Below are 21366 nucleotides of genomic sequence, written 5' to 3'. Positions count from 1 at the left end.
TTATAATGTAAGCCAGACAACTCCCTAGTACCCTGAAGGTGTGAAGAGCATTTTATGCCAGAGACTTTGACAGAAGCCTCAGCTTTCTCTTTTATTCTCAGCATGCACAGCAAATAGAATATTCTATCAGAAGAGACTGAAGGTGATGTAGGAAACAATATTGATTCATCTGAAATTGTTGCTTCTTGAATAAAATTATGGTAAAATACGACCAAACAGATATTATGTCATAGAAGAGCTGCAATAACTCTTTTTTCGATGCACGACTATACAGACTGCTTGCTATATAACCTAATTTTGACCGCATGCTGTTTTTCTAAAGTTGTATAATGACAAAGTTTGTTTGTCTGCATGCTCAAAATTCATTTTAGTCAAATTAGATAGCAATCATTTCAGATATAAAACAAAAAAAGTTTTTCGTTGTTAAACAAACTTACTGCACACCCGTATGAAACTGATGATTCATGATTAAAACTGTCCTCTTAATAGGAATCACTTCTTCAACCCTTCTGACTCAATCTGCAACAGAGAATCATAAATAATAAGAAAAGACAGAAATGAAGATAAATGAAACTTTTAAAAAAGGACAGCCCTCCTGCACTTCTCTCCAACTCCAACAACACTACTTGAGTAGTTGAGAATGCTGACCACAGATTTAAAAATAAAAGAATCATCATCCATTTCCAATGTAAATGTCACAAACAGACAGTTACAGCAGTTACAGTATATCAGTTTTGCAATGACTGACCACCACATGACTGCACACAGTGTTTTTTCAGATAGTAAAAATAGTTTTTAAACTGTATTTGGCCCATTTAAAATATATTTGGGCATTTCTTAACGTTTTCAGGCAGATAAACTATCAGAGGATAGCTGTACCTTTAGTTGACATTTAGCACCTCTTAATTAGTTCTGAGAAAAGTATGCCAAGAGATTCAGGTGCTTTTTAACTTGTTTCCCTCTCTTGCTTTTAAGTGTGTAAAAGCTGTTTCATATTTTAACTACAACAAGTCATTCTGATTCTGATTCCTTATTTTCATTCAGCAACCTCCAGTGAAGCATGGAAGGTTTGTTTACGTGTATTGTTTGTAGCTAGCTTTGAACCCCCTAAAGGAAATTTGCAATTTTTTAAAGTCCATAATTCCTATTTTGTTCATAAATATTGTGTGGCTTTGCATATTTTGGAAATGAAAGCACAGTTCCTGTAGGTATTCCATCTTGCTGAGTAGATGTGGGCACAGAGCACATGTTAATTTGGAATTCCCCACTGTAGTGCTTAACCATGTGTCTTGTAACCTGCCAGTACATCTGAAGTCTGTCATGTGGGTTATACCCAGCTGTGGTTTCTAATGGCAACTAAAAACAATGTGTGTGAATGGATGTGTATGGCGAAGAGTGTGTGTGTGTGACCCTGAATGCCTCTGCAGTCAGTAAAATTTTTGCAGCTGTTCTGTCACTGCCTTATTTCAGGTAAGCCAGCAACCAGGAGAATACTTGCTGGCAGAGCCCTGGGCTAACTACCTCTGTAGCTACCTTTGCGTGCTCATCCTTTGTCTGTCTGTTGGAGTGTTTGTCTTTCTGCCTCTCTGACTGTCTCCTCCACTGTCTGTCTTGCTTACTCCCATATCTATGTGCATAAGCATGGAGATCAGGAGATAGGTTTGCCTCAGGCTGTTTCTATACCAAGAGTGGTTGTCTGCTACTTTGAGAATATCTTTTTTCCATTTTTCCCCTCTCCTTGTTCAAACTGACAAGGAGAGGGGAAAATTATTCCGACAATATTTCAGTTTTGGTAAAATCCAGGTTTTCATACAACACATATAAATTTACAATTTTGCATGTACTTATAAAAACACAAGACATGAACACAATAACCAAGCCACCTCTTCACATACAACTTTATAAAAGTAAAAAACATGAAAGATCAAATTTAAATAAATGCCTGCATATTTTTTTACTTTTAAGTTCACACATGTGTATAAACTTTCATTACTACAGCACTCACTCACACATTATCTTTACATGGAACAGTTTCATTACAGCAATACATATTGTTATTGGAAAAAACTGTTTTGATAATTATATCTTTTTTCAAAAAAAAGATCTTTTGTATTTTCTTGTACAGTGTCCATTTATTATGAGTTACGCCTCACCATAGCTTGGCACATTACTTTTTTCTGTGTCCTACATAATTTTACTTTCAACAACAGAAATAGTCTTTTCGTTGCAAATTATGTTACTGAGATAAGATTTCTGCTTTTCTATTGGAAAGGTCCCAAAGGGTCAAGCCCAGAGCAGCATGCAGGATTCTATTGGCCTTGAAGTCCTTCCCTGGCATATATAAATATTGTTTATTTGTGTATGCTGCCATGTTAAGGTCACAAAGCTGAGCTGCAGGCAAAATATTGCAAAGTACTTTATCTGAATAAAGGGATGAACAGAATATTTGTCTAAAGTATAAACATTCTCCCAGTGTGATGACAAGCTCAGAGTTGTGGTGATAGTATGACCTGTAAGGATGTGTGCTTCCCCTGGTTCCCCTTGATACTGTACCAAGTAAATACAGTAAATGTTTACATTTGAGTCTCCTGCAGTCCTCTGTCTACACTGAGGCAACACAGTCTCATCAAAATTTACATGACAATAATTAATGTCAAAGGCAGAGGTAAAGTAAAGCAAAACTATACTCTTTATCTTTCTTTTAAAGTGGAAAAACTTTAACTACCTTCCCTCTGCCTGTACATTCATCAGTATATGTCAAAGCCAGAACAGCAATTAAATTTGCAACGGTGTGAAAATATCTCATCAAAATTCTCCACACCTGTTGGCCTGATCTTTAAAACTTCTTCTCTGAAAATTGGCCAAGGCTTACTTTGCAAGTTGTGTTGTAAGTCCTATCTGCCAGCAAGAGTGATAAAAACACAACAGAATAGTTGCCTTTCTTTTCCTGCTTTCATTCACCAGGGACAGAAACAACTATGTTGTTGTACTGTGGATGCTGGCGGGTGTGTTCACATGTCTGGATGTGCTTGCGTAACTGTAGAAATGTTTTCAAGTATGTTCCTGGCCTTGTGTGTGATTGTCTCTTGGAGTACCCTTTGTGTTTGTCTTCACATGGAAATTCTGATTTGTGTGCTTTCTGCCCAGGGTAATGCAACAACAGTAGGTTGCCATGGTTTTGTAGATTGTAGGGCTGTGTTAATGATGCACGTTTAACTCACACAAACAAACACACAGACATGCACAGATGTACATACACACACACAGACATACCTAAACAGCAGTCATCTTCTTGCGCTATGTGCTACCATGATGAGTTTAAATCTCTTACCAGCTTTGCCCCCTGATTTGTCCATATTCACTATTTTTAACCTCTCTGTCCACAAAAAACAATATAAAATTAACAAAAAACTCACTTGTGCTGTAAACTTTTTTCTTGAACTCCTTAACAGAAAAGAGTCATCAAAGTTATTTGCCAGCCTTGAAACGCTATACCAAAAGCTTGGATAATTCAAGGTTGATTTAACGATTCAAGCAGTTCTTAACTGAATCTCATTTAACTTGACCTTCACACCTCAGTGCAATTTACAGCGAAGAACAGAAGCTACATCTTATAGAGATAAATTGAAACATTAATACAAAGACAACCATAAAATGTTTAATGTAGGATCTGGTTTTATAGAGAGAAATCGTCTTCAGTGGGCCAAAATGTCGGGCCAGATCTAAAACTGGTGGAAACCCTACTTCTCCAAACCAACCCGAGGATAAGAAGACCCAGTCAAATACAGTCCCGATCAAACGTTTAAGACCACTTGGAAAATGGCAAAAAATCATATTTTGCGTGGTTAGATCTTAACAAGGTCCCAAGTAGAGCTTCAACATACAACAAAAAGAAATGGGAGTGAGACAAAACATTTTTTGAGCATGCAATTTAAACTGAAACAGGCTGTTTTACAGCTGATCAAAAGTTTGGGATCACATGGCCACTAATAGGTCAAATCTGTGCAAAAATGTGGATTCAAATTTTTTTTATTTTTTATACAAGTTATCATAAAATGCAGTACTTGCTCCAATGTTCCTTTATGCTTTCTTTTATTATGCATAGTAATGTCTGCTATGGTGTTTTAAAATATCTTGGTTAATATGCATTAGTGAATGGATGGATGTGTTTCAGCTGCTGACACTTTAAGCTGCATAAATTAAGGCATCAAATATGCACTTTTTTCCACTCTCATCTTCTTGCTTCCTGTCCTTGTAGCTGAGTGTGGAGGTCACATAACTGGTGCGGTGTCTGGACGGATTCTGTCTCCAGGATATCCTGCTCCATACGACAACAACCTCCACTGTACCTGGACTATAGAGGCTGATACAGGAAAAACTATCAGGTAATTTAAGTGCACGTGAGTAATGTCGCAATGACTTGCAGTTATCTGGGGTATTTCCTGTTCTACATTAATGGTAATGCTTCACAAAAGGATTGAAGAATAGAAACTGGCTTTTTTATAAATAAATAAGTCTGTTGATGTGAAAGTAAACAATCTTGTATTTTTGTGTTTCCTCAGCCTGCACTTTATTGTCTTTGACACCGAGGTTGGCCACGATATTCTGAGAGTTTGGGATGGCCCATCGGGACCATCAGATGGTGGGATCCTGTTGAAAGAATGGTCAGGGCCAGCGTTACCTGAAGACATCCACTCGACTTTCAACATACTTACGCTGCAGTTTGATTCTGATTATTTCATCAGCAAGCAAGGATTCTCAATACAGTTCTCCAGTAAGTAGCTTTCTCTTTATACTGATATCATTAAACATGAGGTAGAAGAAGAACATTTGAGTTACGAGAAACTGCTCAGAAATGTAACACGATTCTACTAAATCTGTAATTCGGGTGGTCTGCCCTACTTTACCCCTCAGATCCCTTTATGAAGGAAAGCCAATTACAAAATTACCTATTAATTTCGTTAAAACTCACCACTCATCCATATGGTTTTGTGGTAATCATATAAACCCTATTTTTGCTATAAGAAAATTAAGCTGGCATTAATGTGGAATTTAACAGGATTTCTGAAAAAGCTTTAGTCATAGAATCAAATGAGACATTTAATATCTCACCTTGGGAGCCATGTTCAGTAAGTACTGAAGTAGCCCACCAGAGACGGTGTCTCATTTCATTTTTAGAGCATGAAAGATTTATTTGGGAAACTGTAGTCTTGTGTTTTCTGTTAATTATTTTGTAGATAATGTTAATGAATTGATTTTTCTGTTTTTGTTTTGTTTGTGTTTGGGGTTTTTTTCCCCTTTTTTTTTAAGATGAGCTCACTGAACCTAAGCTGTTGCTGCCGTTTGTCCCAGGGCAACCTGCATGGTTGTTGTGCCATTTTGATGCAGAGATGCCCTTTGGTATTTGAGTCAGTAGACCCCAAAATGTCTGTGCATCCTCCTTTTAGATTTAAATCTTTTTGATCCACTATGGCACCAAAACCGATCAGAGGCACACCGAGAAAGAAGGATTTAGAAAGTACCATAACAACTAGGCGAGAATGTCAACTGATTGTTCACGAGACCATTCGTACACACCTGTTCTTTATACAGGTTTGTATAAACACAAAAGTCCAACACGCATAACTGTCAGGTTTTCTACAAATATTTAAAGTAATACAAATTTATGTCTACATATTTCTCGCTTTTTCTTTCTCGCCATCCTTACACATCGTCCCGTTCTTTCCATGTGGAAAACAATAAATATTTGCCCTTGGTAACATCATAATTATAGCCCTATTATTCCATTACTATGGTAATGACCTTATATTTTTACCTCCACATTGATTTAGGAGGTGGTATTCTCCACCGTTTGCATTTATTTAAGGCCAAGTTTTTTTCCTCCTTACTTCTTGACTTAACACCTTAGATTTATATGTTAAGCCCCTAAGGGGTCCAGTCCCAAAGGGTGGATAGATATCCCTTCTCTAAACAGTGCTGGAATTTCAGAAAACAGAAAGGGACAATATTTAATATCCAATTTATGCTGTATTTTTTTTAACATAGATCATTTTTTTCTTACTCTTTAGACAATTATTAATCTGATCAAAGCACTATGTTGTACTTAACCAACAGGCAACCAAGCTATTTTACCAAATGAAATGTCAGAGTCAGGGTCCTTTATATTTGGCTCTGTTTCTGTTGACCATACCTATGAAATGTTATATATAACATTTTTAATGTAAAATTGTACATATAAAATTACATTGTTCAATCTCGTCTGTTCAGCTACTCTTATAAAGCATTTTCAGTTTCAGCTAAAATAAAATAGGAAAAAGAAAAAATGTCAATTTTTAAAGCCCATAAAGTGAATTGTGTGCTCAAGTATGCTTGTGCCATTTTAACACCAAACTAAGATGAACTCTGAAAATTAAAGTCGTTATAGATAGGTTTTTGTTTTTTAAGTCTTAAATCGTATTTATCTGTTCTATCTTAAAAGTAAATAAATAGAAATGTTATTTGTAGATATGTAATGCTTAAAGTATTTGGAGCACCTTAGGGCTGATTGTGCAGTAACGGGCAATGTAAGTTCATCTAAATCTAGTTATCCCCACTTAGCACGCTGCTTAGCTCGAAGGCAGAGCCAAAAATTACCTAACTTGTTGGGGTCAGTGTGACCACATGTGTCTCCCGATATCACTACTTCTGATAAGTAGAGTAATTATATTAGTCACTGTCAGCATGATAACATAATAATAAGCTCCATTTGGACTCACTCTGCTATGCGTGTGTGTATTGTTTTTGCTTCTGCTGCTGACAGTACGACACTGGCAGTAATGTTACGTTTGAGTGCATCTGTCTCAGTTCCTTTTGTTCTCTGTGCTCCTAGTACATCAATATTTGTCTGCCTTTGTTTTCTGCACTCTCCAGCCACAACAGCCACGACCTGCAACGACCCCGGCATTCCTGTCAATGGTTCTCGATACGGGGACAGTAAGGAACCTGGTGACAGTATGACATTCCAGTGTGACCCAGGGTATCAGCTTCAGGGCAAAGATACTATCACATGTGTGCGAATGGATAACAGATTCTACTGGCACCCTGACCCTCCAACATGTGTAGGTAGGTGTACAGCTCTTTGTGGATCTCTTACTGCCAAGCTGGACCTTCAGTTAATTCACGTGATACATTACACTTTGTTTGGGGGCTTATATATATCATATAGCACACTAAAAAAACAGAATATGATGAATTATATTATTAGATTAGATTAGATTAGAGATTATATCTCTCGGCTGGCCTGGGAACGCCTTGGTGTTCCCCCGGATAAACTGGAGGAGGTGGCTGGGGAGAGGGAGGTCTGGGCTTCTCTGCTTAGGCTGCTGGCCCCGCAACCCGACCCCGGGTAAAGCGGAAGAAGATGGATGGATGGATGGATATTATAAAGGCACTAGTAGCATTTTTGTGGTGGCTCGTTGTTTTGTTTTGTACATTTGAACACTACACAATGGTAGACTCCACCTAAGGTTATATTTGGGTTGGACACTGAACACCCTTGGTATGTTTATCCCGAGGTTTGATCTGTAGCACTGTCGAATGATGGAAATAATGTTGATTGAGTTCCCACGTTAAACAGTTGAAAGTCCGGCGCACTTGCTCCTTTGCACTGTCATGCTTTTATGTCTTTGTATTCCTCTTTACGCTCTTCTTAAGCATTTGACTTCTTCACTAAAGGACAAACATGGCCTAAAGCCCTGAAACCTGCCTTATGTTTTTAATTAATTAAATTCATTGAGCTTTTCAATAATACAATCACTAATACAGCAGCTTTTCTCACCAGACAGCCTACGTACTTATAATGCTGCATGCCAATATTTTTTGAATTAACAGTGCTCAGGTGCCAAACTACATGGCCTTAATGTGTCACATTCATTTTGTTGATAAACTGCGTCATCCAGTTCAGTTTTGTCTCACATGTGACATTGTGTGTCACGTTAGAGTAGATGGATGTGGAAATCAAAAGAGATTACCATTCAAGGTCCTGAGCTACATTATTTTCAATTATTCAAGGATCAGAACGGACAGATTTCACAAGTCACTGAAAACTCCTGAAGTAGCAGGTTGCTCGTGTCGTCAGCCACCCAGCTAGCACCAAGACACCACAGACAGCTGGCTTACTGTTAGATGCTACGGTCTCCTTTTCTGTTGCCTTTTGCTTTTCTTATCAGCCACCAGTGTATAGAAGTCCTCCAGCAGAGTTACACAGACCAGAGATTGCCTTGTAACCATGTGTGTGAAACACATTATTCTTTGTCCCTGATATTGCCTTTGACTCTTTGCTGGTGACCTCAGGTTTGCATGAATGTAGATAAAATGTTGGGCTCATATCTCGCTCCATTTTCGCTTTACTTAGAGGGTGCTTCCCTGTCCTGCACTTTCACTTCAGGTAGCGAGTCCTCTGTGTTCAAAAGCTCCCAAGATGAAACATACTATACACGACTATGCACAATGGACTTAGTGTGTTAGTGTGCTTCTGCTTGTGAGTGATTTGCAAGTGTTAATGCCTTTGTTTACTTCTATTTCACTGTTGATAATCCATTCACACCCACCTGCCAGCCCCAAGACACATCTCTGTGTTGCTAACTCTTCCTTCACATCACCAAATTGCTGCTTGAATGCATCTTTCTGTCTCTCTTGCCAATATCTTTTTCCTGCTCTCTGGCTTCTTGTGGGATAAAAGATCGCTAGGGGTAATTTTCTCTCTTAACTACCCCCAGCCCTACACTCTGCAACTAAATCTCGCAGTCTCTCTCTCTCTCTTTCTTTCTCTTCTGCTGTCTGCAACCACCTTTGGAGGTTATATTGTCCACTAGGGGTTTTTCCCACTGTCCTCACCAATTTCTGCTATACTTGCCATTACCAACTAACTCATTTTGTCTCTGCCTTTCTGTGGGTTTTATATGACAGGTCAATCAGGGGTTATTCTGAGTCCAAATAACCCCAAGCCCAATGCTATGCAATAATGTTTCTCCCTTTTTCCCCCTCACTGTTCTCTCTCATCTTCAGCAACATGTGGCGGTAACGTCAGTGGTCCTTCTGGGGTAATTCTGTCTCCCAACTACCCCCAGCCCTACCCGCCTGGGAAAGAGTGCGACTGGAGAATCCGAGTCAACCCAGACTTTGTCATTGCCCTCATCTTCAAAAGGTAGATTACCTATTAATTGTATCTATTAATGAAAGACTAACCTTTTACCTTCCCTTTTCCCAAGCATGTATGTTTATGAACCTTAAGCTAACAATTGCAGCTGACTCAGTAGATGAAAATTTATGTTTTTGCCACTTTAAGGCAGATTAAGCATATACACATTATTTTATGTGTTTTCCCTAATGATAAAGGGGTGGTTCCTGCTCTATTTTCTTAAAGGGAAATGTTTAAGAGGTGTTGACATAGAAAACAAAGCAACTTTGACAGTTTCTGATAACTTCGTGTTAATTAAGGTTTTATAAGTGTCACAATAATATGTAATGTATGTGTGTTCTGCATGAAACAAAAGCCATCTTGAATCGTGTCTATTTATTGTGCCTGAAAATGCTGATATTTCTCACAGTCACTAAGACATGTCTTATTGGCACATTCTGGTAAGTATTTAAGCTTTTTTTGCTAGAAAAATTATTAACAGATTATATTAGGATGTTACAACAGGAAAGATCAGGGACTGCAACTGTAATAACACATCAGGACAGGCCGATGATTTCACTGATGATATAAATGTTTAAAGTGTTTGTCCAACTGTGTGAGAAAACATTAAACATTTTAATTTTAAAGATTTTAATGAATGTTTATAGAAGTTTTAGTGTCGACTCCCTGTAACCGTGGCCATCGCAGAGTCAAAAAAAGTCATTCTGCAGTAAAATTCATTGTTTTTGTAGTAAGATTATCTCTTTAGAAATCATAACCTTTTAACAGCCTAAGGCCCAGATTTACCAAATGGACCAAATTAACAGATAAAAAAAAAATGGTAAAAATCCACTAATGGGAGTGGAAATTCGGAACTAATATATATACACTGCTCAAATTTAGGGATCACTTTTTAATCAGAGTATAGCAAAAAGTCAGTTAAACCTCAGGATATTGGACAGCCCCCAAAACAGGAATTATTTTATTTTTCTCTCCTCATCTTCTATGAGAGTTTTCACAATGTTTGCATCTGGCTAGGGCCAGTGTCACTACTGATAACATGAGGCGATAACTGGACCCTACAGAAGTTGCACAGGTAGTTCAACTCCTCCAGGATAACACATCAGTACATGCCATTGCTGGAAGATTTGCTGTCTCCAAGCACAGTCTCAAGAGCATGGAGGAAATTCCAGAAGACAGGCAGTTACACTATGAGAGCTGAATGGGGTTGGGTCCTTAACCCATCGGTAGGACCGGTATCTGTTCCTTTGTGCAACTACAAACAGTATAAGCACTATCAGAGAATTACAAAATAACCTCCAGCAGGCCACTGGTGTGAATTTCTATGACCAAACAATCTGAAAAGACATCATGAGGATGGCTGAGGGCCCCACATTTTCTACTGGACCTCATGTTTTCCAGAAACTCAGTGATGCCCTGGTCCAGATCTGGCAGGAGAGCCCATGGATACTATGTGTCGACCCATTAGGAGCATGACCTGGTGTTAGGCATGCATACAAGCGCAAGTGCGGCCCATACAAACTACTGAGTACCATTTTGAGTTACTGCAATGAAATCTCTGCAAAATGGACTAGCTTGCCGGGTCATTTTTTCACTCAGATTTTGGGGTGTCTTTGAATTAAGCACTTTGATGGTCGATCATTTCCATTTCCACAAAATGATGCAGCATCTATTCATTTCTAACATATTACCTAGTCCATAACAGTTTAGATATCTAGCCTTTTTTTCCATTGTCATCTAATGCGTTTTCAAAACAGTGTACAAAGATGTGTACAGATCGTTTTTGACTAATCTACATTCTACCAAGAGCATCCCCAATGAAGGGATGAATAATATGTTAACTAAAATAGTTAAAGTTTAGGACTGTGCACATGTTTCCTTCTGGAAGCAGAATGGCATCAAATTAAAAAGAGGCAGCTGGTGGAGAATCAGTATGTTTTTGATATAGTCTTCTGTTACATATTATTGTTAACTCCGCTGATAACTTTGTCTAATCTATTACAAGCTAATCCACAAAATAAAGCTAAAACTGAAATCTGTAACTTTTGACATGTATGATTTTCAGAAGAATGCAGTTATTTACTGCCAAATTCTGACCCATACATATATCAATGAAGCAATTGTTAATGTTCCATTTGCATAAATGTGCACATAGCCCGTAATTGGATATTGCAAGATTCAGTCATTAGATATGTCTGAATCTAAATCCCAGTGATTGCTTCATTTTGACAGATGTTTGAATGTGGTGTTTAAGAGACCTGATAACAACAAGGTAGAAGTCCAAAAAAGCTGCTCTGCTTGTTTCTCTGCTGAAAGGAAAAAATTACAGATACTTTTTTATCTTTGAAGAATCTTTGTGGAGAAATGGGACTAAAAGGCTGAAACACTGCCCATCATTCACTATAAAAGCTAATTTGGCTTCCAATACGTATTTGTAGGCCTTTTGAATTGGGATTCTCCTCTTCCCTCACTCCAGTGTGTCACGCTGAGTTCAGTTCAGTTTAGCTAACAAAGCCAAAAAACAAGAACTGTTAACATGTCAGGGCGAAGACTGTGCAAAGAGACAGATGTCAAGACAGATGCAACATTTTGGCACCACGTTCATAGCTTTTTGCATCCAACGCTTCCAATTACATGCTCATTCTGACATTTTCCCCCGGCATCCCGAATAAATTGAGGCTTTTAGCGCCAACTATCGATCATAATAACACATGCTTTTATTGCGTGTGAAATACAGTGCAATTTGCAATAAATTGCACGTGTCGAACCTTAGCCATTTCTATAATTCCTACCTGCGTGCATGCTTTTCAGTCACAAATTTCACATAGCTGGGATTGTTAATAAATCTGACCCTAAATCTTTTTAGTCTTTTATGTTTCATCACTGTGACCATTTTGATAATGTCCTACACATAGGAACAAGGTATTCTAAATTAACAGTATCTAATGATCTAATGTATATATCAGTGCAACATTGAATACATCACTATACAAATATATCTATTTGTATTATATCTATATTGAAAAGTACTGTGACTGCATGCAAAAAGAAATTAGAATGATCTTTTTCAGACAAACACACTAAACTTGATGCAGTGAGATTACAGATACTATTCTTGCCTTGAAATTGCTGTGTGAATAAAAGGAATTTCCAACCATTTAATGTTTTGTTTTTTGGTAATAGGGCAGTGTTTATTTACATTTCGAGTTCTGCTTGTGCCTCGGTGGTAAATATTTTACAAGTCACAGTGGTTAGCGGCTTATGACTAAAGCAAAAGTGAAGACTTGAGCTTCAAATGTAGCAAAAGAGATAAAAGCAAAGCGGACTTTCTCCAGATTGCCAAAGGAGAAAAAATGACCCAATTTTTGCTTCATGTTTTTAAGCTTGAGAGATAATTCCCTTCTGTTGTAACAGTGAGGCAGTTTTATTTTACTTCTAATTAAGTTGTATTGATATTGGTTGTTTTCTGAATGTTGTGTATCATATTTTTCATGATTTGTTTAAATTTAACTGTTATTTCTAAGCTTAGCTTGAATAGACTACAAAATGACCCAGTTAGTAATGACTTCCCGATCAGCCTTTGAATTTAATCACAATGTGTTTCTCCAGTCAAGACAAACCTAGTTTTGAGATGTCATTATCTGAGCGTCCACATCCAAGTGAACTTTCTTTTGTAGCTGTTTTAAAAGGTATCAGCCTGAAATCTTATTTCATTTGTAAAATAACCTAAAATTATATTTTATGTACGTTTTAAATTTACAGGCTATTTGGAGTCATTTTAAAACAAAACACATCCGTATTCATTTCATTTCCATGTCATTACAATATATTTTAAAATGTATAATTCATTTCATAACAGTCTACTCTCTCAATTTTATGTCATTTTCCCTGATTTTTCATCCAGATCTTAATATACTCTAGTTTTACTGTTGTGGTTTGTAGGGTAATAATGTTGTGCCATTTCTTTTCAGCGAGTTTTAGTTTTATCACACTTAGTTTCTTTAGCATTTACACCCACGTGTATTACTAATGCAAAAGGTATTAGTAAAGACCATTTAAAGCTCCGTCAGTGCAAATGGGGTCTGGGTGTAGTTAATCTCATTTTATACCAGACACAAAACAGGCCTTAAACTGAAACATTCATTGCACTCATTTTAACTTTGGTAATTTTTGCATACCACATTATTAATGTGTATTTTCAATAACTAATTTTGCAGTGGGAAACTTGACGCCTGTTTTAGCCTTCAAAAAGTAGGGGAAATACAGTGGCTTGCAAAAGTATTCGGCCCCCTTGAACTTTCCCACATTTTGTCACATTACAGCCACAAACATGAATCAATTTTATTGGAATTCCACGTGAAAGACCAACACAAAGTGGTGTACACGTGAGAAGTGGAGCGAAAATCATACATGATTCCAAACATTTTTTACAAATAAATAACTGAAAAGTGGGGTGTGCGTAATTATTCAGCCCCCTGAGTCAATACTTTGTAGAACCACCTTTTGCTGCAATTACAGCTGCCAGTCTTTTAGGGTTTGTCTCTACCAGCTTTGCACATCTAGAGACTGAAATCCTTGCCCATTCTTCTTTGCAAAAGCTCCAGTTCAGTCAGATTAGATGGACAGCGTTTGTGAACAGCAGTTTTCAGATCTTGCCACAGATTCTCGATTGGATTTAGATCTGGACTTTGACGGGGCCATTCTAACACATGGATATGTTTTGTTTTAAACCATCCCATTGTTGCCCTGGCTTTATGTTTAGGGTCGTTGTCCTGCTGGAAGGTGAACCTCCGCCCCAGTCTCAAGTCTTTTGCAGACTCCAAGAGGTTTTCTTCCAAGATTGTCCTGTATTAGGCTCCATCCATCTTACCATCAACTCTGACCAGCTTCCCTGTCCCTGCTGAAGAGAAGCACCCCCAGAGCATGATGCTGCCACCACCATATTTGACAGTGGGGATGGTGTGTTCAGAGTGATGTGCAGTGTTAGTTTTCCGCCACACATAGCGTTTTGCATTTTGGCCAAAAAGTTCAATTTTGGTCTCTTTTGACCAGAGCACCTTCTTCCACATGTTTGCTGTGTCCCCCACATGGCTTGTGGCAAACTGCAAACGGGACTTCTTATGGTTTTCTGTTAACAATGGCTTTCTTCTTGCCACTCTTCCATAAAGGCCAACTTTGTGCAGTGCACGACTAATAGTTGTCTTATGGACAGATTCCCCCACCTGAGCTGTAGATCTCTGCAGCTCGTCCAGAGTCACCATGGGCCTCTTGGCTGCATTTCTGATCAGCGCTCTCCTTGTTCGGCCTGTGAGTTTAAGTGGACGGCCTTGTCTTGGTAGGTTTACAGTTGTGCCATACTCCTTCCATTTCTGAATGATCGCTTGAACAGTGCTCCGTGAGATGTTCAAGGCTTGGGAAATCTTTTTGTAGCCTAAGCCTGCTTTAAATTTCTCAATAACTTTATCCCTGACTTGTCTGGTGTGTTCTTTGGACTTCATGGTGTTGTTGCTCCTAATATTCTCTTAGACAACCTCTGAGTCCATCACAGAGCAGCTGTATTTGTACTGACATTAGATTACACACAGGTGCACTCTATTTAGTCATTGGCACTCATCAGGCAATGTCTATGGGCAACTGACTGCACTCAGACCAAAGGGGACTGAATAATTACGCACACCCCACTTTGCAGTTATTTATTTGTAAAAAATGTTTGGAATCATGTATGATTTTCGTTCCACTTCTCACGTGTACACCACTTTGTATTGGTCTTTCACGTGGAATTCCAATAAGATTCATTTTTGTGGCTGTAATGTGACAAAATGTGGAAAGGTTCAAGGGGGCCAAATCCTTTTGCAAGCCACTGTATGTCAAATAGTTCATCCGTGATTTTCTTTTCTTTTTCCTCACCAAGTCAAATTTTTAAGTCTCACAAAACAAAAGTTTATATATGTTTTGTGAGACTTAAAAATCTAATGATCTTTCTATAGCTCATTATAGTGCTGAAAAGTCAAACAGAAAAGTACTTTTCTGCTACTTTTGCAGTATCGCTGCCCTTAATGTCAAACAGTCTCTCTCCATCTCTTTCTCTTCATGTTTCCTTGCTATGACTGGACACACAAACTCTTACACAGACACACACTTCCAACCAACTGATTCACAGTCTATCCATCTGTGAGAGAACGAGCTACTATACACACACACACACGTAGACTTGTAGTCAAGACCGCCTAAACCAAGACCAAGACAATACCAAGACTAGAGGGTATCGAGACCAAGACAAGACCAAGACCAAAGCAGACCGAGTCAAGACAAAGTCGAGACAAGACCAAGACTGAGACTGAGACAAAAAAGTCTTTAAACTGCAGCCAGATGCTGCATCGTTTACGGGTCACAGGCATATTTATGTGTTTTTGCGATGCACTCGCACAGCCCTCCTCACCGCTGTCTACTGTCTCACTCGCTTACTGAGAGGACAGACGCACCAAGACAAGACCAAGATCACCTAAAAGTGGTTTCGAGACCGGTCTCGAGACATCCAACTCTACATACGCGTGCTTCGACCATAAATGTTACAGTACATGTTGTCCTCTTTCAAAGTGTGACAACAGGATGACTAACCTAATGATAAGACTGCTGTTGCAACAGTTTCCTATTTTTCTGAATGTCTTAAGTTATTTACGTTTTCGGTCAAATATTTCTGTCTTCGTTTTAACAGAGTGACAAATATCCATAAAACATCAAACATCTCAAAAAGAAAGCAAGGAGATGAGTTGACGATTACAATGGAGATAGCTCAAACTGTCAGCAATTAAATGGCACACATACCTAACTGAACGTACAGTTCTGTGTTAATTGTTTGGACACTTTGAAAACTACCAACAAACTTACCAATAAGTATTTTTTAGGTCTAAGATTTTTTTTTAATTTTTTTTTATACCCAGTTTTAACATGGAGCCAAGTTACGACTTCCTGCACATCTATGAGGGTGAAGACTCTAATGGGCCTCTACTAGCAAGTCTCCAAGGCAACCAGGCCCCAGAGCGGATAGAGAGCAGTGATAACAGTCTCTTCCTTGCATTCAGATCGGATGCCTCGCTGGGCATGTCTGGATTCGCCATCGAATATAGAGGTAATTAAACCAAAAAACTTTTGGCTTGACATGTCCAGGTGTACTTTACATTTGGCAACATTAAATAGATTTAAACAGCTTATGATTAATTCTTTAGTGATTACAACTGTTTGAAACTATCCCATTACTGAATTATTACGTAATTATCAGCAATAAAAGAAATGTTGTGGTGATGGTAGAAGTACTGATTTTAGTAAAAGTGATACATATTAGTGGTATACAGGATAGTGTTAGTAACAGTAGTGTGCAAGCAGCAGGAGCATAGTTTTGAGTGTAATAGTAGAAATAGTAAATACAACTCGTATCAATAACATTCACTTTCAAAATAGCATCTCAGTATAGGCCTAATGAGGTTGAAAAGAACAAGGCAAATCAATGTAGGTTTCTAGCAAATAAAAGGTATTTTATGACTGTTTCTGCACATTGAAATGCAAAACGGTGAATGTAAAAACGATAATGTGCTTGCATTGGGTGTAATGATTAAAAAGTCGATGCAGGATTGTTTAGTGTGCAGACTGGATCAAATTTAATCTGCCTATTCTTATTAATCCCTTCATACAGGAGAAGTTTTTGTGGTTTGTTTTATTTTTTGTTTTTGTTTATCAGCCGAACACGGTGCTCCTTGCCAGCCGATGAGTTGTTTACTTCAAGTGATTGTGACTTATCCTGGTTTGGCTTGACTAGGGGTGATTTAACGCTTATAGTCAATACAGTACTTAGTTGTTCAGCTGAGTAGAGACTAGATCTGCTCTGGCAAATTTTATAAATCCCCTTTTCTTCTTGATTCCTTTATCCTATTTATGTCTAGTTTTTGAAAAGACCATCACCTATTCTGTTGTTGGTCTCATCACACTACCTTACACTTCTGTACTTTTGTCATTATTCACTACCTTTCATCTGCCATCTTTCTAATTAAAATCCAGCCTTAATGATCTCTCTGTTTCACTTCTATCTTGCCCTCCACCCTTCTCTGTCATCCTGCCCATTTCCTTTCTCAGGCATAATATCTCATTCTTATTGGCTGATCACAGAAACGCAAACAAGCTGGTCCAGCTCCAAGTCATAAAGATCCAAGACACTGTTTGACCACTATTTGTCTTTTACTACTTTATCGCCATCTCATTCTTCTTCTTGTTTGCTCTTTTTGTTTTGTTTTGTTGGGGGTTATTTGCCCTTTTATATGGGAGGACATATTGTAATTCGAAATGCTGGACTATAAAGATTTATGCATATTGTAGAAATGTACAGCTCTGAAACTTTATTTACATTCTAATAGAAAATTGATTAATGTATTTCCTAACAGTATCATAATTCTCATTGTTACACTGCCTTTTCTGTACCGCAGGTTGTTGTACTGTTATAAGTTTGCAAAAAAAATCTAAGAAAGTAAATACAATTTTTATTTTGTAATAAAAACTATTAGGCTACTCTACTCATACAGACACTTTCCCTCTCAACAGAAAAACCAAGGGAAGCCTGTTTTGATCCCGGTAATGTTATGAATGCCAGTCGGACAGGGTACGACTATAAATTGGGATCTCAGGTCTCCTACAGCTGTCACCATGGCTACACAATAGCAGGTGAAGATACCATCACCTGTGTCATGGGTCCAGATGGAAAGCCAGTGTGGAACAAGGCACTGCCATCATGTAAAGGTAGGAGTGACGCATCAGGAAATACAACCTTGTGCGTATTGCTGTACCATAATATTATTGTTACAGTGAATATTTATTAGAAATCTGGTAACTCAGAGGTGAAACTGCACACTGTGTTCTCTGTTTGATTCCAAATTGGGACCTTGCTTTTCCACTCTCTCTCTCTATTTTTCCCCTGTTTATTTAAATAACATGAACTTTATGAAGATTTTCTCTGTATTATCTAAATTTCATATGAATCTTGGTCATTGTTATACACTATCTAGTAGCAACACTGTAGGTTGTATATCTCGCTTTAGCCATCGAGCTTCCTTCCTGAAGAATGATAGGTCCAGTCTTTCAAAATCATAGACTTTATTTGGACAACTCCACCATATATATTTGGCAACTCACTCCATTGTTTTGTAATGTTTGAATCATGCTTTTTATTCAGTGCCAACTAGCTAACATATTTTAACTGCCTCTCCAGAGAAACTTTTGTTCTGTGGAGGACTGGACTTTAACACCACTGTCTTGGATTGGATTGCAGCTTGTGATTTTAGGACTTATTGTACTCTGAAGATCTTCTGAGCTTAGGGGGAAGGGAACTAGTTTGTGAACAGAACAGAATAAGGCTTGCAGTCTGAAACCTTGTTAAAGACGGTGGAATGAAAGTCTGTCCTTGGGACAAGGGACACTGGCAGCTGATTATATTGCTTCATTATTTATTTACAGGACCAACCACATTCAAAAAACCCCAATCCCCCACTTCCCATTCCCAGATCTGGATTTAAGTGTAGTTGTTGTCTTTACGTGTGTGTGTGTGTGTGTGTGTGTGTGTGTGTGTGTGTGTGTGTGTGTGTGTGTGTGTGCGTGTGTGTGTGTGTGTGCGTTATCAAAGCAGTCAGGGATTGGGGACTGAGCTGTCTGTGTGATTGACAGCTCAGAGAAGCAATGAAACGACACCTGCCAGAGTGCCATTCATGGTGTATATGGGTTTGTGTATGTGAGAGAGGCATATCTGACTAATGCCATGTGGGTAAAAAATTCAGATAAGCCACAGAGCAAGGAGATAAGAATTAAAAATGGTTATGGGCACATAGACATAAAGCACATATTCCTACTTTGAAAAGTCTCCTGTGAAAGCTCTGTTTAATAATGTCTGGGAGACAGTCACAGGCATTCAGGGGTGTGAGAGAATAAGAATGGGATAATTGCACTCATAGTAGGTATTTGAGAAAAGCAAAAAAAACCCAAAAAAAGAGCAAGAATAAGAGGTTATCAAGTCATTTTATTTCATCCTCTCCTTCATCGACTTTATTTCAAGGTAATAATGCCACTTAGCAGATTTAGCAGACCAACCCCAACCTTTTGCCCAGGTATTGTTACACAGGATAATGTTTTACTATACAGTAAGACCATAATTTAATCAATAAAATAAAAAATAAAATAGTCTATCTGGTAACTAAGTTACTTATACACACACACACACACACACAAGCACACACACAAAGTGTGCAACATATACACATGTGTATATACACATATACATATACACATGTATTTACATATATACACATATACATGTGTATATGTTTTCTTTTACTTTTACCTTTTAACTTTATTATTGTTAACTAGGGCTGCCACGATTAGTAGACTAGTCACGATTACGTCGACTATCAAAATCGTCGACGACTAATTTAATAGTCGATGCGTCGTTTGAAGCTTTGTAAGATCCCAACAGACGCAGGAATAAGTAGTAGGATTTAACAGTGTAATAATGGACTGAAACAGAAGATGGCAGCACTGCATGTACAAGGATGCCAGCTGCCGTTAAACCCCGAAGCTATTTAGTTTTAATATTACTCTTATTATTCTTTCTGGGTCACAAAATAAACGTTTAACATATTTTCAGGTGAGAATGTAGCTGTGTAAACCTCAAATATCTGCTCAGTTTATCAAGACACCACATATTTTCAAAAGCGCTCAGACGTTTTCGGAGACACCTGTTACCCACCAGCTCGATAGCTAGCTGGGGATGAAGGCACACTAGAACCGGTGAGAACACTGGACTCCCGGCAAATCGTTTTCAAACCCACCGCCGTCTTTTGCTACTCAGGTTAAACATGATATATATAAGTCACTTAGATAACTTAAAAATGTTATTGTTTGGCTTTTTTCAGTATTTTATTTGTTCCTGAGTAAATCGGTTTGGCTGAAATTAAAGTTCTAGTTTTTACACAGCTGAATAAACGTCAAGCAGACAACTGATTATCAGAAGTGTGAGATGCTCGAGAATATACTCCAGTGTCCTGTTATATTTTAGATAGCAAGGAGCAGATGGCCGAGTTTATTAAACTTCACCTGCAAATCTGCAAATCTGCAAATTTCATTTAAATTCAATAAACTATCATCTTGTCTTTATTTTTAGTTAGCACATACCTTAAACACTTAAAGCTGTAAGTTAATGACAGTTATATAAGAGCAGATGCATGCTGGTGCAATAAGCTGTACGTTTTACATCCAATGGATGCATGATCTGATTAGTCGACTAATCGCAAAAATAATCGGTGACTAGTCGACTATCAAAATAATCGTTTGTGGCAGCCCTATTGTTAACACTATTTCAGTAATATCAGGCCTGCTCTCTGGATGAGAGTTTCCTAAATGCAAGTCAGTTTAGTTCCTGCCCTTTCAGTGATCCCAATAAATGGTTAGATCTCCTGAGATTGTCATTACCTACATTATAAACAATTCATATAGTCAAAGCAGAACGATTTGACTAAATCCCACTCTGCAGTCTTTCGCCTTTGCTCCCTCAGCTCTGATTGCACATTGAATTTTCTCACCGCATAGTTAGGGAAGTTGCTCTGTCTCTCTGTCTGTCTCTCTGTCTGTCTCTCTATCTTTGGGCAGCTCCTGGGGCTTTTAGACCAAACTCATTAGACAGGGTGAGACCTCTTTAAATAATACATCTCCACTTACACTCCCTCCGTCTCCTTTTTTCTCCCTTTCATCCCCCTCACTGATCTCCCTTCTACTCCTTTCCTTTGCTTTTTTCTCTGTAACTACTTCTCACTCTCCCCTGTATCTCTCTTCAAGATTTTTTCATCCTCTGTCTTTCTTATTTTACTTTCCTCCTACCTCCTCTGTCTGTGTCTGATTTGCTCTGTATGTTTCTCTCACAATTTCTCTCTAGCTCTCTTGCCTCTTCTTGCCTTCTCTCTCTCTCACACATGCACGCACGCACACACTCTTAGACACACATACAAACACCTCCCATCTCAAACCGCTCTTTTATTGGTTTCCATGGTAACTAAGAGCTGGTGCGAGAAAGAAGGAATTCTCCGTGACTGTTGATAGGGTTGTGTGTAAGACCACATGTGTGTATGTGTGTTTATGTGAGAGAAGAGACACAGAGGTAA

General features: G+C 38.3%; 1 protein-coding gene across 1 annotated transcript in view; it reads left to right on the top strand.

The window, feature by feature from the left end:
- Positions 1 to 21366, top strand: part of csmd1b (CUB and Sushi multiple domains 1b) — a 202792-nt gene that overhangs the window by 99977 nt on the left and 81449 nt on the right. Inside the window, exons 24-29 of the mRNA XM_080301157.1 lie at positions 4259 to 4385; positions 4563 to 4774; positions 6910 to 7101; positions 9046 to 9184; positions 16120 to 16307; positions 17768 to 17962. Of these exons, the coding sequence (XP_080157283.1) occupies positions 4259 to 4385; positions 4563 to 4774; positions 6910 to 7101; positions 9046 to 9184; positions 16120 to 16307; positions 17768 to 17962 (1053 nt within the window). The remainder of the gene's footprint in view (positions 1 to 4258; positions 4386 to 4562; positions 4775 to 6909; positions 7102 to 9045; positions 9185 to 16119; positions 16308 to 17767; positions 17963 to 21366) is intronic.

The sequence above is a fragment of the Astatotilapia calliptera genome, chromosome 1 (assembly GCF_964374335.1).
Source record: "Astatotilapia calliptera chromosome 1, fAstCal68.1, whole genome shotgun sequence".
NCBI classification, from domain to species: domain Eukaryota; kingdom Metazoa; phylum Chordata; class Actinopteri; order Cichliformes; family Cichlidae; genus Astatotilapia; species Astatotilapia calliptera.
Note: the sequence above shows the minus strand (reverse complement) of the source record. Positions and strands in the feature narration are given on the sequence as shown.